This window comes from Armigeres subalbatus, chromosome 3 (genome assembly GCF_024139115.2).
Source record: "Armigeres subalbatus isolate Guangzhou_Male chromosome 3, GZ_Asu_2, whole genome shotgun sequence".
Classification (NCBI taxonomy): domain Eukaryota; kingdom Metazoa; phylum Arthropoda; class Insecta; order Diptera; family Culicidae; genus Armigeres; species Armigeres subalbatus.
In genome coordinates, this window is record NC_085141.1 from 236,788,168 (window position 1) to 236,816,147 (window position 27,980).

The 27,980-nt window shown below is 41.5% G+C and overlaps 1 protein-coding gene across 1 annotated transcript; it reads left to right on the forward strand.

Annotated features, from left to right (window-relative positions):
* Positions 1–3,558: 3,558 nt before the first annotated feature.
* Positions 3,559–27,667, forward strand: LOC134221086 (phospholipid-transporting ATPase ABCA3-like). Its single transcript, XM_062700274.1, has 10 exons — positions 3,559–4,248; positions 4,306–4,510; positions 12,244–12,522; positions 12,598–12,852; positions 12,909–13,041; positions 23,247–25,078; positions 25,137–25,346; positions 25,589–26,222; positions 26,284–27,307; positions 27,367–27,667. Exons 1-10 carry the CDS (start codon positions 4,037–4,039, stop codon positions 27,548–27,550), a joined length of 4,968 nt encoding a protein of 1,655 aa, XP_062556258.1. The 5' UTR covers positions 3,559–4,036; the 3' UTR covers positions 27,551–27,667.
* The last annotated feature ends 313 nt before the right edge of the window (positions 27,668–27,980 follow it).

Below are 27,980 nucleotides of genomic sequence, written 5' to 3' on the forward strand. Positions count from 1 at the left end.
AACTTCCTCCAGGAATTCCTCCGGAAGTTCCTCCAGGAATTCCTCCGGAAGTTCCTCCAGGAATTCCTCCGGAAGTTCCTCCAGGAATTCCTCCGGAAGTTCCTCCAGGAATTCCTCCGGAAGTTTCTCCAGGAATTCCTCCGGAAGTTCCTCCAGGAATTCCTCCCGAAGTTCCTCCAGGAATTCCTCCGGAAGTTCCTCCAGGAATTCCTCCGGAAGTTCCTCCAGGAATTCCTCCGGAAGTTCCTCCAGGAATTCCTCCGGAAGTTCCTCCAGGAATTCCTCCGGAAGTTTCTCCAGGAATTCCTCCGGAAGTTCCTCCAGGAATTCCTCCCGAAGTTCCTCCAGGAATTCCTCCGGAAGTTCCTCCAGGAATTCCTCCGGAAGTTCCTCCAGGAATTCCTTCGGAAGTTCCTCCAGGAATTCCTTCCGAAGTTCCTCCAGGAATTCCTTCAGAAGTTCCTCCAGCAATTCCTTCGGAAGTTCCACCAGGAATTCCTTCGGAAGTCAAAAATTCCTGGAGGATCTCTGAAAGTTCCGAAAGAATTCCTGAATTCGTGAAGTAACTTCTGCAGAAATTCCTGCATGAACTTCTGGAGGAATTCCAGGATAAACTTCCGAAGGAATTCCTGGTGGAACTTCCGAAGGAATTCCTGGTGGAACTTGGGAAGGAATTCCTGGTGGAACTTCCTGGAGCACCTTCTGGAAAAATTCTTGAAAGAACTTCCGAAGAAATTCCTGGAGGAACTTCCGAGAGAATTCCCGAAGGAACTTCCGAAGGAATTCCTGAAGGAACTTCCGATGGAATTCCTGGAGGAACTTTCAATGGAATTCCTGGAGGAACTCTCGGAGAAATTCCTGGTGGAACTTCCGGAGGAATTCCTGGAGGAACTTCCGGAGGAATTCCTGGAGCAACTTCCAGAGGAATTTCTGGAGGAACTTCCGGAGAAATTCCTGGAGGAACTTCCGGAGAAATTCCTGGAGGAACTTCCTGGAGGAACGTCCGGAGGAATTCCTGGAGGAACTTCCGGAGGAATTCCTGGAGGAACTTCCGGAGGAATTCCTGGAGGAACTTCCGGAGGAATTCCTGGAGGAACTTCCGGAGGAATTCCTGGACCCCTGAAGCCGGTCCTGGTCAAAATTTCGGAAAGACAATTTGAAGTTCGAGCAGAATTCTTTGAGCTCCTGATGTATTTTCATGAAGTTTGAGCAGTCGCATGCCCTGTTTCATTGCAATTGGTGATATGGCACTGCCTTTCCCATTTTCACTCCTAAATCCGGCCCTGGTTGAAATTTCAGAAGATCAATTTCCATTTGAAACAGATTTCTTTGAGCTCCTGATGTGTTTCCATGGTGTTTGTGCAGTCGCATGCCCAGTTTCATTGCTTTTGGTGATATGGCCCTTGCCCTCCCCATTTGGACCCCTGAAGCCGGCCCTGGTCAAAATTACAGAAGGTCAATTTCAAATTCAAACAGAGTTCTTTGTGCTCCTGATGTTTTCATGGTGTTTGAGCAATCGCATGCCCAGTTTCATTGCTTTTGGTGATATGGCCCTTGCTCTCCCCATTTGGACCCCTGAAGCCGGTCCTGGTCAAAATTACAGAAGGTCAATTTCAAATTCAAACAGAGTTCTTTGTGCTCCTGATGTGTTTTCATGAAATTTGAGCAGTCGCATGCCCAGTTTCATTGCAATTGGTGATATGGCCCCATGTTCACCCCATTGAGACCCCTGAATCCGGCCCTGGTCAAAATTTCAGAAGGTCAATTTCAAATTAAAACAGAGTTCTTTGAGCACCTGATGTGTTTCCATGAAGTTTGAGCAGTCGCATGCCCTGTTTCATTGCAATTGGTGATATGGCCCCTGCCCTCCCCATTTTCACTCCTAAATCCAGCCCTGGTTGAAATTTCAGAAGATCAATTTCCATTTCCGCTGAAGCCGGTCCTGGTCAAAATTACAGAAGGTCAATTTCAAATTCAAACAGAGTTCTTTGTGCTCCTGATGTGTTTTCATGAAATTTGAGCAGTCGCATGCCCAGTTTCATTGCAATTGGTGATATGGCCCCATGGTCACCCCCATTGAGACCCCTGAATCCGGCCCTGGTCAAAATTTCAGAAGGTCAATTTCAAATTCAAACAGATTTCTTTGAGCTCCTGATGTGTTTCCATGGTGTTTGAGCAGTCGCATGCCCAGTTTTATTGCTCTTGGTGATATGGCCCTTGCCCTCCCCATTTGGACCCATGAAGCCGGCCCTGGTCAAAATTACAGAAGGTCAATTTCAAATTCAAACAGAGTTCTTTGTGCTCCTGATGTGTTTTCAAGAAGTTTGAGCAGTCGCATGCCCAGTTTCATTGCAATTGGTGATATGGCCCTTGCACTCCCCATTTAGACCCCTGAATCCGGCCCTGGTCAAAATTTCAGAAGGTCAATTTCAAATTAAAACAGAGTTCTCTGAGCACCTGATGTGTTTTCATGAAGTTTGAGCAGTCGCATGCCCTGTTTCATTGCAATTGGTAATATGGCCCCTGCCCTCCCCATTATCACTCCTAAATCCGGCCCTGGTTGAAATTTCAGAAGATCAATTTCCATTTGAACAGATTTCTTTGAGCTCCTGATGTGTTTCCATGGTGTTTGAGCAGTCGCATGCCCAGTTTCATTGCTTTTGGTGATATGGCCCTTGCCCTCCCCATGTGGACCCCTGAAGCCGGCCCTGGTCAAAATTACAGAAGGTCAATTTCAAATTCAAACAGAGTTCTTTGACCTCCTGATGTGTTTTCATGAAGTTTGAGCAGTCGCATGCCCAGTTTCATTGCAATTGGTGATATGGCCCTGGTCACCCCATTTCGACCCTAAATCCGGCCCTGATAAGAATTGCAGAATCTCATTTTCAATTGAAAATTAAATATTTAAAACTCCTGATTTTTAAATTTGTGCAGCCGCATGTTCATGCAAATTTCATTGTAATTGAATTTTTAGCCCATACTCTACCATTGTAACCCCTGAATGCGGCCCTGAATTCAGTCAATCCTGCCCTACTCAAATGGTGAAAACATCGTAATCGACTAAAAATCTTTACAAATATCTTTTTGGGTTGGTTTGATGGGTGATTTGATAAATTTTGGGCATGAACACGTCCAGAATATTGAAGAGATGTTTGAATTATAGAAAAAAACGCGCGGGGGTGCACACTTATTTTTAGCAATAACTCGGACCTGAACAAAAATTTTTATTTGAAAATGTATCAGAGCAAAAATATAGCTATTCCCATTGAGCACAAACGAAACCGCGAGGAATTCCGACGATCAGGTGCTGAATGCGAGCCATTTGAAAAAAATCCGTTCGTCCCGGGTCTTAGAGGGTTAAGCTCACTTCTATGGGACTTTTTTTTACTAAAACGATAATCCTCACAATTTTGTGCTCACAGTGTTGTAAATAAAAAAGCGTTATCCACGTCATGTATCTATCTCCGATCACATATGAACGATATCTAATCCGATAAATGGGCTGCGAATAGCGATTACATACATTCGTCACCTCAGTTCTGTTGTGGCCACCGATAAGCGTGGTCAGGAAATCTATCTGGGAAAATAACAACCGATATCCATCCCAGCGCTACTGAATAACTTGTTGCGTGTCCGACCAATCGTTGTGGAGCGTATACACTTCCTATAAAGCCCAGTGAAGGATAATTGATAGTGCTGTCCGGAAAAAAAGTTTACATTGATGGGCAAAGCATAAGAACTTTCGTGCGATATTGAAAATAAATGTGGGAATTATTGCACTCGTGTAGTAAGCTCGAACATAATCACATATCCAGTTAAAAATGAATGCAGTGATAGGAGGCGAACCATATTCGAACCGAAGTTCAAGTTCAACGAACTGACGGAATATTCATAATTGGTGCGAAGCTCATCCGCTTTTCACAGAAAGCCCTAACGTGCTAAAAAATTTCGACGAATTAGCATTATCAAAGCACCTAAAACCAGTGGAAACGATTTGCCAAATATTATAAGAATATTATAAACTAGCAACTGCACAATGACAACTTCCAACTTTGAGAAATTTGTTCTCCTATTATGGAAGAACTGGATCATAGCAAAGCGGCACTACTTTCAGACATTTTTTGAAGTTGTCATACCGGTGATAGCTTGCACGTTGCTCATTCTGATACGTAGTCTCGTAGATGCTGAACAGTTCAAAACTGAGTTCATTTACAAACCGCTTGATTTAACATCGATCTCACATTTAAGGTATTGCTAGTAAAACACTTCGAACAAGTGAAAGCAAACTAAAAACAAATGTTCCAGATTATTCGTAGGGAATCCACCTCTACAATTCACGATAGCATTTTCTCCGGAAAATGAAGTTTTGGAACGAATAGTGACGCGCTCGATAGGATACCTTGACGATCCCCTCCTGAATACGATGGCTTTCAGCAATTCAAGCGCAATGCAGGTTTTTCTTCAAAATAATAATCTCATCGCTGGTGTTCAATTTCCGGATTCGTACGCGGTAAGTGTTACTGTGGAGTGCAAGGATGTATTACCTTATGTGTTGTTTAAACTAAAAACTATTGTGGAAAGCTGGAACGCCTTGCGAGCAAAAGTCTAAAACTTTCAAATCGGAAACGGCGATTTCAATTATCCTTTTTGTTAAGAAACATTCTTGGGTATGATTGGGCTAAAAGTTAAGCAGCAAGCGAGAACATTCCTTATTTTTCGAAAATTGAAAATTTTGATGCGCATCCCCGCGAAATATTCGATTTGGCAAAATATAGTTGTGTTTAAATTTGATCTCGATGCGGAGCTCAAACTGTGAGCCGGGCGATACGGACTAGTGGAAGGGTTTTGGTTTTAGTGGTTCGGGTAAGAAAGTCTATGACACCCATCCTCACACTATCTGAGTTAACCTCCTCAGGTGTCTGGATGTAGATTTCCGTTAACCCTCGCTCATGAGAAAAACTCCCCTCAACGAGAAACCGACGTCCCCCTCAAACACATTTTCAATCGCTTACCTTTTTAACGATAGATGCTAGAAGTTTTGTAGGTAGTCAAGTGGCACTTCCGTGGGTTCAGCGAGGGTTTGATGTTAGCGCATTACAGTTATTTGATAGCCGCTTGTCTGACCACATTGTATTTGTTTCGTGTATTTTGTACGGGTAAACTCATCCCCTGTGGTAAGCTTGCTTTTTAGTGTGTCTTTTTTACAGGTTTTTGATGTCATATTGACTTTCAAATTGTCCCACTTCTGTTCAAAACTGTAGTGCATATGTACCACTTCTACTGGCATATATTTTTGGTTTCTGTAAAATTTAGCTCCCAGTAATAGTAATATATGTGCTTTATCTATGTATATCTTTTCCTATTGCCCCGTAACGCTGGGTAGACACCTTTGCGTGGTATGTTACGGTGTAAGATCTACCACGGTCTCATTGTCAGCTACAGGCAAATCCTGACCCAAGGAATACCTTCCCCAATATCCAACTCCGTGGTACTTATGAGGGTGTCGCTGAGTCGGGGGCCTCTCGTTAAGTACTACATCAACACTTCCTTTCCCTCCCAAGTTACGGTGAAGGTGGGCGTGGCCAGGAGTAGTAATCCTCATGCTTTTGTGATGTTTGTCCTAGATTGAAATCAAGGACCACACCTACCTTGATTTCTTGATTTTAACACAACTGTAATTTGAATGGAGATTTCAAAAGAACAACATGAGTATCACTAGTGTCCAATCTACGAAGTACACCGTAACTATGCTATGCTATGCTATGCTATGCTACGTGTGCTTTATCTATGTATATCTTTTCCTATCTTTATCTTCTATCTATCTTTCTATAATCTATCTACTCGTTCTGTTCTATGTATGTTCGCTAACTACTTCTGAGCCGCTCACACTGTTTCCCTTTGAGGAAAACGTGATCGAAATTATTTTGGCGTATATAAAAGCATTTTTGATCAATGTACGTTTTTCAGCAAAGTGATTCCACTAGTTATCACTTTTCTTCGAATAACTTTTTTATCGATTTTCAAATTTTAAATGTTCTACCATTTTGAGCGCTATAAAAAAAATAGCCGTTCGAGGCCGCATCTCTCCATCCTCGGATACGCCCCACGCTCGCCAAGTCGTTTTGCACCTGGTCTGCCCACCTTGCTCGCTGTGCTCCACGCCGTATCGTACCAGCCGGATCGGAAACAAACACCATCTTTGCAGGGTTGCTATCCGGCATACTTGCAACATTTCCTGCCCATCGTACCCTTCCGGCTTTAGCTAGCTTCTGGATACTGGGTTCGCCGTAGAGCTGGGTGAGGTCGTGGTTCATTCTTCGCCGCCACACACCGTCCTGTTGCACACCATTAAAGGTGGTCCTAAACACCCATCTCTCGAATACTCCGAGTGCTTGCAAGTCCTCCACGAGCATTGTCCATGTTTCATGTCCGTCTTGTACATGACACATTTGGTGCGGTGGCGAATCTTTTTCGACCGCAGTTTTTTCTGGAGCCCGTAGTAGGCCCGACTTCCACAGATGATGCGCCTTCGTATTTCACGACTAACGTTGTTGTCAGCCGTTAGCAAGGATCCGAGGTAGACGAATTCCTCGACCACCTCGAAGGTATCCCCGTCTATCGTAACACTGCTTCCCAGGCGGGCCCTGTCGCGCTCGGTTCCGCCCACAAGCATGTACTTTGTCTTTGACGCATTCACCACCAGTCCAACTTTTATTGCTTCACGTTTCAGGCGGGTGTACAGTTCTGCCACCTTTGCAAATGTTCGGCCGACAATGTCCATGTCATCCGCGAAGCAAATAAATTGACTGGATCTGTTGAATATCGAACCCCGGCTGTTACACCCGGCTTTCCGCATGACACATTCTAGCGCAATGTTGAACAACAGGCACGAAAGTCCATCACCTTGTCTTAGTCCCCGGCGCGATTCGAACGAACTGGAGTGTTCGCCCGAGATCTTCACACAGTTTTGCACACCATCCACCGTTGCTTTGATCAGTCTGGTAAGCTTCCCAGGGAAGCTGTTCTCGTTCATAATTTTCCATAGCTCTACGCGGTCTATACTGTCGTATGCCGCCTTGAAATCAATAAACAGATGGTGCGTTGGGACCTGGTATTCACGGCATTTTTGAAGGATTTGCCGTACAGTAAAGATCTGGTCCGTTGTCGAGCGGCCGTCAACGAAGCCGGCTTGATAACTTCCCACGAACTCGTTCACTAATGGTGACAGACGACGGAAGATGATCTGGGATATCACTTTGTAGGCGGCATTAAGGATGGTGATCGCTCGAAAGTTCTCACACTCCAATTTGTCGCCTTTCTTGTAGATGGGGCATATAACCCCTTCCTTCCACTCCTCCGGTAGCTGTTCGGTTTCCCAGATTCTGACTATCAGTGTGTGCAGGCAAGTGGCCAGCTTTTCCGGGGCCATCTTGATGAGCTCAGCTCCGATACCATCCTTACCAGCTGCTTTATTGGTCTTTAGCTGTTGAATGGCATCCTTAACTTCCCTCAAGTCCCGTAACACGGTAGATTGAACTGGTGAACAATGGTAGTGAAAGGAACACACGAAAGTTTTTATTATTGAACAAATTCTCTTGCTTGAAATGGTCTTGTAGACAGATCTAAGAGTTTCACTGGTGATATTCTAGAAGCAAGACAAGGATGTGGCTAGGGCTCCGATGCATGGCCAAAAACAGTATTACTGTTCTGTTTTCTAAAGAAAGGATTGATTTCCTATTGATAAGGAAGGGCGCGCCTTCAATGGGATTGCTCTCTATGAAGGTTCTAAATAGCGGGACCTTGTCATGGTGGTCTTGAGAAAACAAAACAACAACTGTATCGGCACATCGGCGAGTATGCGTGTGCTCCCGATGAAGTTGAGAGATTTGCAGTTCCACGAACCGAGTTTCCAATCGCTAGTCCCTTTTCGTCGCAGTGGTCTTCGCCGATGGTTCCGGTCCGTACTCTCTTGTTGATTGTTCGTTGTTTATGATTTTTTAAAGGCTGGCTTGCAGGGCCTGACACCAAACCCCCTAAATTTCCGGAGGACCATTCCTCCTTATTTCCGGTGGACCATGGTGCACAGTTTCACTTAGAGTCCCTCGCTGGCACTCGGACGATGATCAGCCGTCCCTAACATGGAGAACAGACGCTGTTGTGAGCCGATCCTGACATGGAGAACAGACGCTCAATAAGATTTGCACCTTCGGAGAGGAGTAAACCCCCCTCCTTCCCTGTCAGCATACGACCATAGTTCCCACCGGGGTTGGTTACCCGATCTTCCCTAAGGTTGCTCGTATCCCGGCCAGCACCGCGGGGAGGTAGGGATAGGAGTTGCTGGGTAAGAGGCTAAGGACCGCGAGATGGGGTCTATTTTATTCCTTCAGGTACGCGAAGTACCAATGGTACGCTTTACCCAGCATTTGCCGTGCCATGATTCGAACATGCTCTAATTTAAAAAAAACCTGAATCACCTACCTAGTGGTAATAGTGCCTTTCTCGTGCAACTTGTTGCGATCAAACCTGTTCAGGATGCGTGCTAAAAACATGTGTGAGTTTTTTTTGTACAAGCATACATACAAATATGCATACAAACATGAATACACACTAGGGTCGTTAAAAAAATAGAAACTACTGCACAACGCTCATCTGATTCTGTATCACGTTCTGAGTGCCCTCCGAAAATTAGAGCTCATTTGGATTAAAACTAATTAAGCACAAGCCGTTTCAAGTTTGCAAGCAAATTAGTATGGGGAAATTTATTTCTTCATTATACTGATTATGGCTTTTCCTCCTTAAGGTCTGAGGGAAGCTCTCTCGTGGTAGAGCGCTGTGTTCAAACTATAATGTCTATAACTCGGAATTGGGAGCGAATTTCGCTTATTCCCATTGACAACCTCTGTGGAATTTATCAAGGAATGTTCCTAGAATATTTTGTGGACCTACTATTTCCCAAATTTGAATTACCAACTCTAAATACTAAACAATTGTACAACTAAAATTTTCGCTTCTCAGTACCTCTCTCCGATGATTTGAGACATAAGGGAATCGAATTTTGCAAAACCCAACTAACAAAAGTTTTGAAATTTTTCAACGATCATTTTGATGTAATAAAAAGTAGGGGGAGATCCCCCAGTGCCGGACACATAAGCCATTTAACGAAAAACTCTCTAATTATCCGGATTATGTTTATGTGTATACCATATACACAAAATATGATCATTGATGATTCATACAAACTATAATTCGGTACATTCAAAGTTAATTGCCTATATGCCGGGTATTAAGCCACCCGGAGTGGAAATTAATTACTATGTCTGAAACTTGATTATGCATATGTACAACATGTGATAGATTTAGTTCGGAAAAGGTATTGGAGGGTAACCGCCCCTTCGGTGGGGTTTGATCCCTGGGGTCGTGGGATCAAACCCCACCGAAGGGGCGGTTACCCTCCAATACCTTTTCCGAACTAAATCTATCACATGTTGTATATATGCATAATCAAGTTTCAGACATAGTAAAAACTATAATTGATCATTTGAACACGTTTTTGGACGACGTATTTCGATGATGAATTTTGATGAAAATTTTCATAATTCAGAAAAGTGTCCCCGAATACCGGGCACTATTTAATCATGTTCAAATATGACCAAGTTCCAATTGCATGAGTAAAGACATCATTTATAATAGCAATATTTATCACTTGTTTCAAGTTGTAGATATTAAATCGTGTTAGAAGAGCTTATTTGACTCTCCAGCTAAATTTCTTACATCCTACTCAAAATTCCTACCATTTTCAATGATATCTTCAATTTTTGTTTCTGCTTATTTATCTGACTTTCTGATACCTTAGAAAAGAAGAAACAATTGAATTGACGTAAGTTTAACAAAACAGATTTGAAGAATGGCTATTTGATCACAAATACTCACTGTCTGGACCTGGGGGACAGCTACCGGATACAAACAGCTTTGGCAGGTTTTGTTCTATTATTGTCAAGGGGGTTTTTGTAGACCAAATTTTTTGAAATTTGGTCACAATATTCTTTGATATGCAAAGAATATTTAGGCCAAATTTGAGCATAATTAGAAACCCCCCTGACAATAATAGAACAAAGCCTGCCAAAGCGGTCATTTCCCCTACATTATATATCTAACAAATCATGATCTCTATTGGAAATATGACTAATATTACAGGGTTTGAAAGAATTTATCTTCCTTTTACTTCCACTATTTTGTTTTCACGTGTCTTCACAAATACGTATTTCGTCCACTACTTGTGGACATCTTCAGTGTGTTGTATATCGACTGAACACTGAAGGTGTCCACAAGTAGTGGACGAAATACGAATTTGTGAAGACACGTAAAAACAAAATAGTGGAAGTAAACGGAAGATAAATTCTTTCAAACCCTGTAACATTTTCCCCTCCTTAGCCGTGCGGTAAGACGCGCGGCTACAAAGCAAGATCATGCTGAGGGTGACTGGGTTCGATTCCCGGTGCCGGTCTAGGAAATTTTCGGATTGGAAATTGTCTCGACTTCCCTGGGCATAAAAGTATCATCGTGTTAGCCTCATGATATACGAATGCAAAAATGGTAACTTGGCTTAGAAACCTCGCAGTTAATAACTGTGGAAGTGCTCAATGAACACTAAGCTGCGAGGCGGCTCTGTCCCAGAGTGGGGATGTAATGCCAATAAGAAGAAGAAGAAGAACATTTTCCCCTAAGGCGCTCAAAACTAATTATTGATGACTAATATTGATCGTCTCGACATTACCAGAATGCATTCGATTGATTTTAATATTGTTGATTCAAACCTTCTAAAGTAATACATGAAAATTTTTGACATTTTTGTTTAATAACAATTACAAAAGTTTACAACATGAGAATTTGATATTTTATGCAAGTTAATGACTTTTCAATAGCTTTCTTTTGTACTACTTTGTTTACATAAGATGGAGGAGGGATCTCTGCAAGTGCCGTTTTGAGAAGTGTCCGGTATTGGGAGGTGTCCGGCGCTAGGGGATCTCCTTCTATACTGCCGCAAACCGCAAGTCGAGCACATATGTATATGGACGCCATATATAGATGTGCTCGAGTTGCGGTTAGCGACAGTAAATATGACCGCATTAAATTTTTAGGGAAGATGTTTTTACTTTAACCAAGTTTTCCGAATTCCATAAAAAATACCATTTCGGTAGTGTAGTCAACACCATATTTTCTTGTGGCGTACGGTAAAAAGGAGCGATGAGAGCGATAGAAAGTCCGTCAACTTTGTATGTAGCGTGACACTAGAAAAAAGCGTATTTTCATTTGTAAACACGGAGATACCATATAAATAAATAGAAATCAAATGTAGGAAGACGAGACGGACGAGATAAATAATTGATGGTAAATAAGACAAGAAGTTCCTCCAGGAATTCCTCCGAAAGTTCCTCCAGCAATTCCTCCAAAAGAACCTCAGGGAATTCCTCCAAAAGATCCTCAGGAGAATTCCTCCGGAAGTTCCTCCAGGAATTTCTCCGGAAGTTCCCCCAGGAATTCCTTCGGAAGTTCCCCCAGGAATTCCTTCGGAAGTTCCCCCAGGAATTCCTTCGGAAGTTCCCCCAGGAATTCCTCCGGAAGTTCCTCCAGGAATTCCTCCGGAAGTTCCTCCAGGAATTCCTCCGGAAGTTCCTCAAGGAATTCTTCCGGAAGTTCCTCAAGGAATTCTTCCGGAAGTTCCTCAAGGAATTCTTCCGGAAGTTCCTCCAGGAATTCCTCCGGAAGCTCCTCCAGGAATTCCTCCGGAAGTTCCTCCAGGAATTCCTCCGGAAGTTTCTATAGGAATTCCTCCGGAAGTTCCTCCAGGAATTCCTCCGGAAGTTCCTCCAGGAATTCCTCCGGAAGCTCCTCCAGGAATTCCTCCGGAAGCTCCTCCAGGAATTCCTCCGGAAGTTCCCCCAGGAATTCCTCCGGAAGTTCCTGTAGAGGTTATTTACGTACTTTGAAAACCTGTAGAGGTTATTTACGTCACTATATAGAAAATAAATAAATATATTTAACTAGTTGACCCTGCGAACTTTGTCTCGCCGAAAATTGATCAATTTTCTGTTACAATTTTTTGCATCCAAAATTTATATAGAAAACAAATCAGTTGTTCAGAATGATCTCCCTTTTACGCTACGCGCGGTCGTACCAATGGCAACTTTGTATAGAAGAAGAAGAGGATATATTTGTTGTCTAATTACGTTACACAAATTTCAGAGCATACAAACAATCCCAGATCATGTGGAATTTTCCATACGCTTCCCAGCGGAGATGCGCACACATTCAGATGTTGGCTCTGAGTTCTGGAACCATTGGCAAACCAATCGACTTTTTCCAGCCTTCGAAGTTCCTGGTCCGAGAAACCCCACTGCTGACGATGGGGGATATCCGGCCAACTACCACTACGAAACTTTTGCGCATGTTCAAAGTGCTGTTTCTCGTGCCATCGTAGTAGAGCGCAGCCCAGGAGTGGCGATTCCTGCAGTTTTTTTACGGGTAAGTTATGGACTAAAGAGTTTACCAGTGTCAAGTGTATTTACAGTTTACACTAAAATTGTTCGATTATTACAGCGTTTCCCCAACCCACCGTTCTACAGCGATCCACTTCTGCTGGGATTGGAAAACTTGCTTCCACTAATTATAATAGTTGCCTTCTTCTACACATGTATCAACACAGTCAAATACATTGCCGTTGAAAAGGAAAGGCAGCTGAAAGAAGCAATGAAAATCATGGGACTTCCTAGTTGGCTACACTGGACTGCTTGGTATGTTAAGTCCAAGCTTTTGCTTCTGATTTCCATTTCTTTCATCACCATCCTGATTTGCGTAAGTAAATGATTTCTAGTTATTTCGAAAAACTGATTAGTGATTCAACATTTCAGGTTAGCATGACCAGCGACACAGATTTGGCTGTATTGACCTACGCAGAATGGTCCGTTGTTTGGGTATACTTGCTGGTCTACAGTACAGCTACCATTACATTTTGTTTCATGATAAGTACATTTTTCTCTAAAGGTATGACATTTATGCTATAATCTGATACAGAAAGAGTCACAATGCATTTGACGAAACATAAATATGTGAGGGCATATGAGCGCATCTATTAAGTTCCTATGCTCGTTTGGGAAAAGAAAAGCGTTCATTTATTCGACCACTTTAGGAGCACACAAATTCCTCATTGGTTACTGCAATTCATATCTGACCGGTCACAATCAAGTTGCTGCAACCATTTTTGTCTGACTTGTGCTGCTCGCGTATAGGGTAACGGTATCAATAGTGGAGGTATTAGTAGATCCACAAAAGAAAATATTTTTAAAAAATTGATAATTATGGGAACGGGGTAGGAGCTTGGGTTTAGAATATTTCCGATACTCACCCGGGCGTTTGACGATGGAATGGTTTTGCATGGCGTCGGACTCAATTTAAAGTTCGTGATGCACGGAACAGCGAAACAGAGCAACACAAGTATAAACATAAAAGTTACCTTCCGGGACCCATACAAAAGAAATCTTGAATAATATTTTGACCAAACAACGCATCTGCTCTCTAGTTTGTAAAAAAAGTAGCTGGTTTTATGCACTCCGTCCGCGATAGAACTAAGACTGTGAGAAGATGAAATAGTTGATCTATGGGCTGATCGAAATTATTACCTAAGCGAAGTTAATTGCTGCCAGGTCAACAACATCCTTGAAGTACGAAATAAGTGTAGGGCCGACATCGCGTTTGACTAACACCTTTTCAACGACGAAATACGCTTACGCAGTGCACATTGCACGGATTCGTCGGCAAGAAGAGACAGAAAGTTTCCCGAAATGGTCCAGCCTAGGGCTGCAAGACTCTAACGATAAAAATATAAAAAAAAGACGAACAGTCGGACGACGGTTCAACATACGCCGAGTGGAGGAACTGGAGCCTCCTGTAGCAGTAGAGAGAGCCTCAAATATTTAAAGTCAATAACGGCGCCGGTCTCCCGTAGCCTTGCAAGCAAAGGCGTAGGATTGCCAATCCGGAGATGACGAGTTCGATTCTCGGTCCGGTCAAGGATGTTTTCGGGTTGGAAACTTTCTCGACACCCTGGGCATAGTGTGTTCATTGTACTTATTGCCACACAAGATACATACTCATGCAATGGCGGGCATAGAAAAGTTCCAGTTGGAATATAAAGCCATTGAAGAAGAACGGCGCCGGCCACGTCCTTACGGTCATAAAGGAAGGGAAGGATTGTTAGTCCGACTCTCGTTGCTACTAGAGATCGAGTATACCTCTACATCTCCACGATTGTCTTGGGATAGGATATCGTTTTAGTTTTAGTTTTAGTGGTTTATATCATGAAAACGAATAATTTTAGCAGTAATGTTGCTTGTTGACTAGTTAGGCAAATCGATTACATATTATTGGAATGATTATTGAGGATGTGGTTTTCGTTGAGTGAAAGCTCTTTTAGCTATGTAGGTTTTTTTCTCCTGTGCTTAATAGGGAAGCACTATAATCAGTACAGTGAAAAATTTAAATTTGAACGGCTTGGGCTAAATCAGTTTTTATCCAAATCAGCTGAAATTTCAGGAAGACACTCAGAACATGAGACAGAATTAAATTAGAACTGTGGAGCAAATTGATTGCTTGAACCACCCTACACTACTAAAAATCCACACATATTTATTGGCAAAAATCCATAGATTTAACTTATAATGTATATCTGCACACATAACCATTCTCCACGCGAACTACTAATAAAATATATATCCAAATAAACTTTATGTGTGGTCTCGAATTAGCAATTATTTAATTTATGTGTGGTTCTATGTCGATTATATTAGGGTGGAGCTATTGAAAAAATTTATAACGGCGACACATATATCTTATATAGATATTTTTGGCAGTGTAGCGCCTATATTGCACGAAACCTTCGATATGTCAATCGCAGTAGTCATTTATGAATTTATCCACAGAGCGGGACTGTGCGTAGAAACCTGTAGAAACCATCAAACAAGTGCTGTATTTCTCGACATAACTGTCCCGCCAAGTTATTGAGTGCGTGTTTTCTCTTGTATTGGGCGCGATCTGCCGAAATATTGTATTCTGCATTGCGCGGCCGATAATAAAGTTAATCAGTTCAGTGTGTGTTTTTTCGGGTGTAAAGTATCGAAGGAATGAAGGAAGGCGTCAAACATGCAACTACTTTATTCGAGAGTTGATAATGAATCTAACATATTATTATAACAAATGGATTGCCTTGATGATTTCCGGTTGGTTATTTATCATGCTTAGCAACTTCCGGATACCAAGCATGGCTGGCTATGCCTAGGATAGGATGTGACAACTCAATTGAGACTGCCTTGTTGTTTTTTAGTCGGTTGCTCTGACGAGGTGATCGCCAGTGCAGCCAAAGTAATTTGGTACAAAATCTTCTGAATATCATGTATCAAAATTTGATGTTTTTCTTCCGGTTCCATCCACTATTTATGTAAGAGAAGTGAAAGACTAACAGAGAGAAGCTTTCGCTACTGGAAAAATGACTTTGAGATCGAAAATGACAGAAAGGTGAATGATAATGCTTAAAATCAACAGTTTTAAACCTTACAACCCTTGAGAATAATTTATATGGCGTTTGCAGTTCAATATAAATTTATTTCTTACCAAAAAACTGGAACTCAAAAATTTACGTATTTTGCTTAATATCAACTTTAAAAACCTGCAACACGGCCAAACTAACAACATGCTGCCCTACGGAAAACGCGCCGCTAGCAATCGAAGTAATCGATTGTCATTTTCAACCAATCAGCAACCGGTACGATTGTGACAGCAAATCGGTACGATTTTTACTGACTACTTGTCACATCCTATCCTAGGGCTATGCCACAACGACTCCTCCTCCTAGCGTCTTGGTGGTCGAACAACTCGGTTATACCTCGTAACATATGTTCCGTTCAATTGATGGTTTGTTCGAATCTCCTCCGTATCATCTTCAAGCGAAACGTAGCTTGCATTCGAATCTGCATCGTCGTTGTTGAAATCACAGTGATTGGTGTTTCGCTTTCCTTCTTCATAATCATCATATGGATACTTTAGTATTTGATTACTTCTCCGTTTGATTGTACCAAGTTCGTCCGACGAGCATTCGAAGAGTACAGCTCAAGCTTCTTCAAAATTTTCCACGCATCCACGTTGCTTTCTTTGGATTTCTGTAGTCTCGAACGTATACAGTTTCCCCAACAACGAATGTTAGTGGCTTCTTTTTAGTATTTACCTTTTCAATTGTGTCGCACTGGCGTTTTGCAGCATCAAACTTCAATGAATCAAACCTTAATCTCATTTCTCTGCCGAACATCAATTTAAATGGGCTTTCCGCGGTCGTCGCATGTTTTGAAGCTCTATACATTTCCAGAAAAGAGTTGATCATCATGGACATCGATTTCTTCTGGAAAACTGCATCGCTGCTAAGTTTCTTCAAAGCAGTTTTCACTGTTTTCACAGCATTTTCTGCGGCACCATTTGAACACGGGCTGTATGGCGCGGTTCGTAAATGATTAATTCCTCTTGATTTGCAAAATTCTTGAAATTCTTCCGACGTGAATGCTGTTCCGTTGTCAGACACCAAAGTGGTAATTGCACCAAATCTTGAAATATATTCACAAGTTTTCTCAATTGTTTCTTTGGACGTCAATGTGCGAACTGGAATGAACCATTTACTGTAGCTGTCAACCATAACAAAGAAATCCGATCCACGAAACGAAAAATGATCCATGTGAACTCTGTCTCCTGGTGCAGACGTCAGTCGCCAAGGCGAAACAGGATCACTTCTTTCTGGTCGTTGCTGAATACACAGTTCACATTTTTTTCCTAGGGTCTCGATGTCGTTATCCAAATAGGCCACCAGAAGTACGATCGGGCCATACTTTTCATTTTCACGATTCCCAAATGTACCTTGTGAAGTTCATCTAGCAACATCTTTCTCAGCTTGGTGGGAACAACTATACGATAGCCCCAGAGTAAAACACCTTCTTCTACACTCAATTCGTCACGTTTTGATAGAATGTTTTCAATTCATCTTCCTGAATCATATTAGGCCATCCGGACTGAACGTAATTGACAACTCGGCTGATAAGCTTGTCCCTTCGGCTTTCAACAACAATCTGTTTCCGTTCCACCAAAGACCGTGTTTCAACTTCAATGAAATTCAGGAAGCTTACGGCATCTTCATCATTCTCGTCATCTTCACAGCGTAACGGAAATCTTGAGAGAAAATCAGCTGGGACATTGTGCACACCCACCACATGACGGATCTCATACACGTAATTCGCCAAGAATGTCGCCCATCGTTGTAACCGTCCAGATGGTATGGTTGGGATACCCCTCGGATTGAACAACCCAGTCAACGGCTTATGGTCGTTCATGAACTCAAAGTGACGGCCAAATAGATATTTGCTAAACTTGTTGATACCATAGTAGATCGCTAATGCTTCTCGATCAATAACGGAATATCCAGCCTCATGTTTCTTGAAAATCCGAGATGCAAATGAAATCGGGCGTTCAGATTTATCCGGGAAAACATGAGTAATCACGGCCCCAATACCTTCGTTAGATGCGTCACAGTATAACCGAACAAGAAGATTAGGATTATAGTGAGCCAAAACGGTATCTTCGGAAAGTAGCTTCTTCGCTTTCTCAAACGCCTTTTGTTGATTGTTGGCCCAGGAGAATTTCACACCGTCCTTCAACAGTTCATAAAGGGGCTTCAAACACTGCGCCAAACTTGGACAAAATTTTGCGTAGTAATTTGCTAGTCCAACAAACGCTCGAACATCCTTGACATCAGCTGGCGGTTTCACGTCTAATATGGCTCTCACTTTCTCTGGATCTTTGTGTAGTCCATCTTCATCAATAACATGTCTTAGGTATGCTACCATTCGCTTGAAAAATTCGCATTTGTCTTTGTTCAACAGGAACCCTGCTTCCTTCAAACGGTTTAAAACTTTATCCAGGTTCTCCAAAAACTCTTGCACTGTCGCTCCAGCAATCAGGACGTCATCTAGGTAAATAACGGTACCACGACATCCTTGAAGAACTCGTTCTAACGTACCTTGAAAAATTGAACATGCTGGCTTCGTGCCAAATGGTAGACGATTCATCCAATAAACTCCACGATGTGTACTCCACGCCAAAATCCTCTTCGTTTCATCATCCACTTCGAGCTGATAATAAGCGTTCTTCAAATCCAATTTGGCAAAATATCTTCCTCCTTGAGAGCAGCAAAAATATCTTCTATAACAGGAAACGGGTGGTGGTCGTCCAACAAAAACGGATTCACGGTGACACGGTAATCGGCGCACAAACGTAATGAAGAATCTTTCTTTAAAACTGGTACTAATGGTGTACCCCATTCAGCATCCGATGAAGGGCTTTTGAAATAATACCGGAGCTCTCCAGTCTGTTTAGTTCTACTTCAACTTTTCTTTAAATGCCAACGGAATTTTTCTCGGTTTACAAAATTTTGGAACAGCGTCATCCTTCAAAGCCAAATGGATCTTGTTGTGCTTGAATCGCCCCAACTCACCTTCAAATACCGAAGTATGTTTTTTCAAAATTGGATCCAATAACTTCTTACAATCCTTTTCGTCTATTGATAAGAAGTGAAAATCGATTTTCAAATTCCAATTCCTCATTGTTTGACGTCCGAATAAGGGTTGACGGGTTCCTTCAAAAACAAATACTTCTTCCAATGATTCATGCTCCTTGTACCTCATAATAGCTTTGAACGTCCCAACAGCACGGAAACCAGAACCATTGTAGCACAAAAATTCTTCAGTAGAGTTTGTCTTCAAAGGGATGTCTTGAAACAATCGATCATACATGCTCTTTGAAATAGCGTTCACAGGACTTCCGGTATCGACTTCAAAATTGACAGGATGTTTATTCACGACAACTTGAATTTCCACCGGCGGAGGAACATCGAGTTTGTTGATTCGCAAATGATTCACTTTCAAACTATGCTTCTCTCTTGATTGCTTCTTATCTCTTGATGGACAAACCTTCGCCAAATGGCCCTTGTTGTCACAATTGCGGCAGATATAACTTTTGTATTGGCATTTCTTGAAATCATGATCTCCTTGACCACACGCGTAGCACTTGGCTTCATTCTTGTACTTTTTCTTTTGCTCATGTACTTGAATTTTATGGACTTCCAAAACTTCTTGTTGCTGCATAGTAGATTCTCTCTTCATAGCAATCTTAAAAAGGTTCTCCAACGTCGAAGTTGCTTCCTCCTCGCATAAGCGTTCGAAAATTGGTCCTCTTCGCATGCCGGTCACAAAAATGTTCAACAAAAACGGATTTAATTGGTCGCCGAACTCACAGTTGGCTGCTAACTTCTTCAAGCGAGTACTCCACTCCACAATCGATTCGCCTTCACCTTGTCTTGCCTCAAAAAACTTCGCTCTCTCCCGGAAAACAACCAGCGTCGGGGTAAACCGCTGCTTCAATAAATCGCATAGCTCCGAAAACTTCTTATTTTCAGGTAGCGCCGGGAACGTTAAATTCTTAACAATTTGGTAGACTTCCATAGACACAGCCGTCAATAAAAACGCAGATTTCCTTTTGTCGTCCTTATCATCGATTTGATAGGCAACGAAAAATCTCTTCAAACGCTCTTCATACAACGGCCAGGAATCTCCAACATTAAATTCCGGAGGCTTGACAAAATTCATTCTGGATTCGGTTTCTCTCGTCGCCAAATGTAAAGTATCGAAGGAATGAAGGAAGGCGTCAAACATGCAACTACTTTATTCGAGAGTTGATAATGGAATGAATCTAACATATTATTATAACAAATGGATTGCCTTGATGATTTCCGGTTGGTTATTTATTATGCTTAGCAACTTCCGGATACCAAGCATGGCTGGCTATGCCACATCTGGTTAGCCATCGAGCAAGCATTGTGCAGTACGTGTTTTAGTCGTCGCCATGTAGTTAAGATATCGAATCAGTCTTCGGGAAAATACGTGAGACACGCGTTGCTTTTCCGTTTTTGTATCATCATGAATATGGCGTTGTTCAAAAGAAATAATTAGTCGCTTACCAAGGTGATTTCCAATATATTTCCTTCCCAACTAACATACTATTCCTTCCCGGTGCGCTCATGGAGATGCAGAGGATTCCTCGGTCTCTTGTAGCAATGTGTGTCGAACTAATTTTCCTCCCCAGTCAATTAGGACTGTGAGGACGTGGCCGGCATCGTTATTGGTCTTGAATTAAAGAAACTCCGAAGCATGTACAGCGAGAACAGCTTTCTAGTCCCGAGAAAACTATTCAATTGGTAAGCTGTGCATTATTTGTTGTTTCTCGGCCAATCACGACTAGCAACTACGATGGGTACAGTCAATCCAGCTTGTTGTACATCAGCATATATTGGAGCTCTAATCAACAGGGTTCCGAGTTTTCGTTTCGATGAGACCAAAGCAAGCGTTTTTCGGGCCCAGGGAGTATCTGTTTTCATTGTTTAGGGGAGACCAGGGCTGGTTGGACGAATTTTGCTTTCGGAATATCTGTACTCCATCTGGCTCGACTTCAAAAAACGGTTTTAACTGTCATAAATATACAAGTCTTGAGCACATTTGTGACATATTTTCATTGATAAACACAAATTGAGGAAAAAGTTATAACAAAACAAATGCGGCGGAAAAATTCGGCCAACTTTGTTAGAATAAGTTAATGTTAACACGTACGTCCCCAATCCCCATTTTACGACAAAACTCAAAATTCAAAACCACGCAGCTCAGCCAGATTCTAACGGATTTTCAAGCAATCTTCTGGAATCGATCACAAAAATCCTATAGTTTTAGGAACCGAGGTCAATTTTTGTGCAATGGCCATGGTTCCGGACATATTCCGGGGAGTACTGGGGTTACCTCCCTCCCGGAAAAAATGGTCACTGGCAGATCGGCTTCGAAATCCATCGTGCGACATGTCAAACTTCATGATTTTGCAAAACAAGTACACTGGAGTACATTTCGGCGATTTTCGATCGAATTGGCCACCCTCCGGGTACTTCCAGGGCCTGGTTCCCTTGGGGAAGTGGCCAATATCCGTCCAATCTTGGCGCCCATCTTGCGACATGTCAAACTTCATGATTTTGCAAAATAAAAACACTGGAGTACATTTTGGCGAATTTCGATCGAATTGACCACCTTCCGAGTATTTCCAAGCCTGGTTTCCTTGGGGAAGTGGCCAATTTTCGTTCAATCTTGGAACCCATCTTGTGACATGTCAAACTTCATGATTTTGCAAAACAAGTACACTGGAGTACATTTCGGCGATTTTCGATCGAATTGGCCACCCTCCGGGTACTTCCAAGGCCTGGTTCCCTTGGGGAAGTGGACAATATCCGTCCAATCTTGGCACCCATCTTGCGACATGTCAAACTTCATGATTTTGCAAAACAAGTACACTGGAGTACATTTCGGCGATTTTTGATCGAATTGGCCACTCTCCGGGTACTTCCAGGGCCTGGTTCCCTTGGGGAAGTGGCCAATTTTCGTTCAATCTTGGAACCCATCTTGCGACATGTCAAACTTCATGATTTTGCAAAACAAGTACACTGGAGTACATTTACCCTCCGGGTACTTCCAGGGCCTGGTGGGAAAATGTAGTGTTTATAGTTTTGTAATATTTTAGGCACATAAAAAAATCTAAACTCTTCACTTTTTAGTCTTTTTAAAACATTTTTATTGAACTTTTCACAACTCTCGCTACTTTCATTTCCTCTGCCAGAGTACACTTACATTTGATATAATTTTCTCAAGCATTTTCTCTTTTTTCAATGCTGCTTTTATTGGGGAATTGGTAAAAAATGTTTATAGAAATCTGATGAATATTGATTCATGTTACAAATATGACATAACCATACAGTGGCGTAGCCAGAAAATTGGTCGGGGGGGGGGGGTTTTCTGAACATTTTTTAATTTCGAGAATTTTTTTTTTCTTCTAAAAATTTTGTCCGGGGGGGGGGTTAAATGCGCCTCATAACGTCATTAGGCAGTCATGTCGCGTCGGTGAGGCACATTCCCCAAAACGCGACTGTACGGACTGCGCTTCCGATGACTGACGAGGAGCTTGATGGAGGAGCTGGGAATCGAACCCATGACTTTTTGCTTATAAGGCCAATGTATAGCCAACTACACTACGGGAACCCCTGTCGTGTCTGCGACCTGTCCTTACGAAATGTATTACATACCTGAAATCCTACCTTGTACTTCACAACAATTTTTTTAACAATAAGCGGTGGTACTTTGTGGGTGGGATACAACTATACAATTTTCTAATTATTATTTTACTAGTTACATTATTTATTTATTTATTTATTTATTTGTTTTCTTCATCTAACTTGACGTCTTAATGAAGTTTGATGGGGGGAAAAGCCGGCTTGAGGTGGCCAACTGTAGCCTTCCTTAAACAGACATAAAAACCCCATTTCTTTTCCAGATTTACATATATACATAAATTCCTGAATAGATCTAGTATACAAATTACACAATGATAACAAATTATAAATTAAACATAACAATATAAACTTAAAAAAAAAATTAAAAAATAGTCAGATGTCTAAAATAATTGCATGAAATGAAAACAAAACTACAATACTATGTTTACACGGCTTAATTGATTAGCGAAACTAGTTATAGGTATATTGAAGTCGAAGTGTTCAAATACCTCGTTGAAGCGCAGTGGCATAATCCGAATTGGATTGTGTTGACCATAGCGACTGTTGCGCGGTTGCAGATATAAGAAATCTCGTCGCCGTAGAGCACGGTCCGAAACGTATATATTCATATCAGAAAGTAGAGCAGGGGAATCTTTCATTTATAAGCACTTTTGCAACAAAAACCGCTTGCATCATTGTTCTCCACTTTTCTAGCGTGTCGGTTCCGAGCAGCATGCATCGATTCTCGTATGATGGAAGATTTCGCGCGTCGCGCCAAGGTAAATTACGTAAGGCAATACGAACAAACTTCCGTTGAATAGCCTCAATTCTCTCGATCCATGTCCTATTATGAGGACACCAAACCACAGCCGAAGATTCCAAGATTGAACGCACCAATGCCAATTATTGTGTCAAAGCTTAAAAAAAATTATTTTAACAACATTCAACAGAAGCATTGTAACTCTTTCTGGAACTGCTTTGTTCAATCAGCTGAAAAACTATAATATAACATTTTTTGTTTTAGCAAATACCGCTGCTGGAATAGCTGGACTTTTGTGGTTTGTATTCATGATGCCGTACAACATTGCATTTGCCAACTACGACAATATGTCTTTGTCAGCAAAGCTAGCTTTGTGCCTATTCCACAACACTGGGATGTCTTTTGGGTTCATGTTGATGATGCGCCATGAGGGGACCACTATAGGAGTACAGTGGCACAATTTGTTCAGTCCGGTGACTGCTGACGACGACCTCAGCGTAGGGGCAACGATGATGATGCTACTGGCCGATGCCGTCATATATCTCATAATAGCCCTCTACGTCGAAATGGTCTTTCCGGGAGACTTCGGGGTTGCTAAGCCTTGGTATTTTCCATTCACTGCTAGCTTTTGGACGAATAAAATTGATATCGCTGGTGATGCAAATGATTTTCAAGAAGCCACAGATTCGAGAGAGCCAGATCCAGCAGGGAAGCATGCAGGTATCCGAATCAAAGGGCTGCGAAAAGCATTCGATAAAGGGAAGATAGCCGTAAAAGGGTTACATTTGAATATGTTCGACGATCAGATAACAGTGTTGCTCGGACATAATGGTGCGGGTAAAACAACGACCATGTCCATGCTAACAGGAGTTTTCGCACCTACATCTGGAACCGCTTTCATAAATGATTGCGACATTCGCACAAATATCGAGGGTGCTCGTCAATCGCTGGGCCTCTGTCCACAACACAATGTACTATTCAACGAAATGACAGTTTCGGAACACATCAATTTTTTTGCACGTTTAAAAGGCGTCGAAAAAAAGAACATCGCAAGTGAAATCCGACATTATGTTAAGATACTAGAGTTGGAAGACAAGATTAATTCGCAATCACATACGCTGTCTGGTGGGATGAAACGGAAATTGGCAGTTGGAGTAGCGTTGTGTGGAGGATCAAAAGTTGTGCTGTGTGATGAACCGACCTCTGGAATGGATCCAGCTGCTAGACGTGCCTTGTGGGATTTGTTAATCATGGAAAAGAAGGGACGAACAATCCTATTGTCTACACACTTTATGGATGAAGCGGATATTCTTGGAGATCGAATAGCCATAATGGCAGATGGTGAGCTGAAAGCAGTTGGATCGTCATTTTTTCTCAAGAAGAAGTTTGGCGTAGGATACCGTCTGATTTGTGTTAAAGGGGACGGTTGTAATCCTCAGAATGTAACTACATTAATACAAAAGTATATCCCAAGTTGTCATGTTGATACTGACATAGGGACAGAGCTTTCATATGTTTTGGAGGAGAATTACACAAGCGTATTTCAGTCACTGTTAGGAGAGTTGGAAGATAACTCTGAACAACTCCACATTGACAGCTACGGCATATCACTTACAACATTGGAAGAAGTATTTCTTAAGGTCGGAAGTGATTCTTTTTCTCACGAGGAACCAGAAAATGAAAGTAATGGACTTGCCTACGAAAATGGAACTGTTGGTTCTACTGTAACTATCAATGTAAACGAAAGCGAAAAACTTCTCACTGGCACTGCACTAAAATTCAACCAGTTACATGCACTGTTTTTAAAGAAGCTTCTTGCAACATATCGAGGATGGATCGGAATGCTAGTTCAAATCTTCATTCCCATATTTTTTGTCATCATGACAGTCATCATTGTACGAGCAATGCCGGATAGTGTTGAGCTTCCCTCACTAAGAATGACTCTTAATGATTATCGAAGAACTACAACTGTTCTTGATGTAGATACTGATAACATAAATGTCGTACAGTCGTATCAGAGGCTGTTTGATCAATATGGGGAAGAAACAAAAATTTTAACAATCACCGAGTGCATGATCTGTTATATATTAGACAGGGTAACATCAAGTTTCACGTAGTTTTAAAAGCAATTGATTTAAAGATGTTTTTTTTTAGGCGAAAGAAAATTTTCCGCTAGTACTAAATGAGTTTCTCATTGGGGCAACTATAAGTTCCGATTATGTCGACGTGTGGTTTAGTGCTCAAGGGTATCATACGGCTCCCTTGAGTATCAATATGTATTACAACGCTGTATTGGGAACAGTGTGTCCCAATTGTTCGATAGATATATCCAACAATCCGTTACCATTCAGGCCGGAAACACGAGTAAGTATCAAAGCATAGAATTGCCATATAACGTGCCGTAGAAATTGAATAATCAGTTAATTCATGAGTAATAGATTGAGGTATACTACATTGAAAGTATTTCCACGGGACAGCGAAATAAATTCACGACAATCTTTTGGAAATGCCTTAAATAACTCTAACATGTATTGGTTATTCTAGATAATTCGGCTGTATTGTGAACCTTTTACTTGATTCTATAGTTCGTTTTTTCAAACTTCCAGTTCACACAACTCCAGGGAGGAAATAACATTGGATTCCAGCTGGCTTTCAACACCGGATTTTCCATGGCGTTCGTGGCAGCTATGTACATTTTATTTTACATCAAGGAACGGGTATCCCGAGCCAAACTGCTGCAGTTTGTTAGCGGCGTGAATGTGTTGGCCTTTTGGATGGTGTCCTTCCTGTGGGACTACGCAACTTTCATAATCACTATTCTGTTCTATATCGCAACACTTGCAGCGTTCCAGGAGGATGGCTGGTCGACTGGGGAAGAGCTTGGGCGGGTCTTTCTAGTTTTGTTCGTTTTTGGATTTGCCTTTATACCGTTCACATATTTAATGTCATTTCTTTTTGACGTGCCAGCGAGTGGGTTCGTTAAACTGATGATTTTCAACATCTTTACTGGAACAATATTCTTTATGGCTGTATTTCTTCTACTGTTCGATGGCTTCGATTTAGTTAATGTAGCACATGGATTAGAATGGGGTTTCATGATTTTCCCGCTGTTCGCTTTAAGTCACGCATTAAGCAATATGAACATTGCATCGGCCACACTACAGATCTGCGAAACGCAGTGCGCAATTATTCCGGGATGTAACGAGATAGTCATCTGTGAATTGTTCCCAAACTGTTGCGGTGAGTTTACAGTTCAATTTCTTGTTAGATTAAATAATAAATAATAGTTGTATTGTTCCAGGAATAAATATATTTTCTTTTGAGCCAACTGGAATCAGTCGAAACTTGTTATTCATGGCAGGACTAGGAATACTGAGCTTTACACTACTTTTGATCATTGAATACCGCTTATTCAACAAAGTATTTAACAACTCGACTGCAGGGAAGAGACCACCAGCATTGGAATTATCAGAAGTAGATACGGATGTGATGCTTGAAAAGGAGCGTGTTAGCCAAATGACCATGAGCGAAATCGGCGCAACTAACCTAGTTCTTCGTGACGTCTCCAAGTATTATAAATCATTTTTGGCTGTAAACCAAATATCCGTATCTATTGAACATTCTCAATGTTTTGGATTGTTGGGAGTTAATGGAGCAGGAAAAACAACAACTTTCAAAATGATGACAGGCGACGAAAACATTTCTTCGGGTGATGCTTGGGTTAGTGGAATCAATCTAAAAACCCACTTGACCACTGTCCACAAACAAATTGGGTATTGTCCACAGTTCGATGCACTTATAGATGATATAACCGGTAGAGAAACATTGAAAATATTTGCACTGCTCAGAGGGATTCCAAAAGATGAAATATCATCAGTTTCTAACAAACTTGCCGAGAATTTGAACTTCAAGAAACATTTTGATAAACGCACGAAGCAATATAGCGGCGGAAACAAAAGGAAACTAAGTACTGCATTGGCTTTGTTGGGAAATCCAACAGTAGTTTACCTGGATGAACCTACAACTGGGATGGATCCTGGTGCCAAGCGGCAGTTATGGGACGTGATTTGTAGAGAAAGAAATGCAGGAAAATCGATTGTATTAACATCTCATAGTATGGAAGAATGCGAAGCCTTATGTACAAAACTAGCCATTATGGTTAATGGAGAATTCAAGTGTATTGGATCAACGCAACATCTAAAAAACAAATTTTCGAATGGCTACTTCTTGACTATTAAGTTGAAGAAAAAACCAATCGATTGCTTCGAAAAAGATTCGTCAATCAAAGCGTACATAAGCGAACATTTTCCAGATGCTGAACTCAAGTAATTGAATTAACCGCTTTAAAAAAGTTTCACTATTTAATCTACGTCGTTTTTTTCAGGGAGGAGTACCTCGAATCAATCACCTATCATATTCCGAAAACTGGTGTTCGCTGGTCAACTATGTTTGGAATCATGGAAAAGGCCAAGCAGTCCTTAGATATGGAGGATTACGTTCTTGGGCAAACGACGCTCGAGCAGGTATTTCTGGCATTTACCAAATATCAACGAGTGGTCGGAGAATGACACAACCTGAACATTATGGATATGGAACCCAATGGTGAAGAACTTCATCATTCCGCTTCGTCTAGTGAATAGATCAAATTATCAATACAATAATTAATACACAAAAGTCTGCTTTCACACGATTTATTTTTTTTAGATTTACGCTCATTTAAAATGTTTTTCTTTAGAATTATTCAGGATTTTAAAGAACATATTGCATGGATTTATAGCCATGCGCAAAATTCTGTGTAATTATTTTAAACCAAGATAATAATGGCTCGAATTTGTTAAAATACGATTGTTTCAGTATAATTTACCTTAAACCGGCGAGCACGCGAGGCGAGGTTTAAATAGCCATGAACAACAGCTTTGCTGAGTTTATAGATTTTTCCTTTACATGACCTTTTTCCATTTAGGAATATCGTCAGATGCTTTAATTTTGAGTGACATT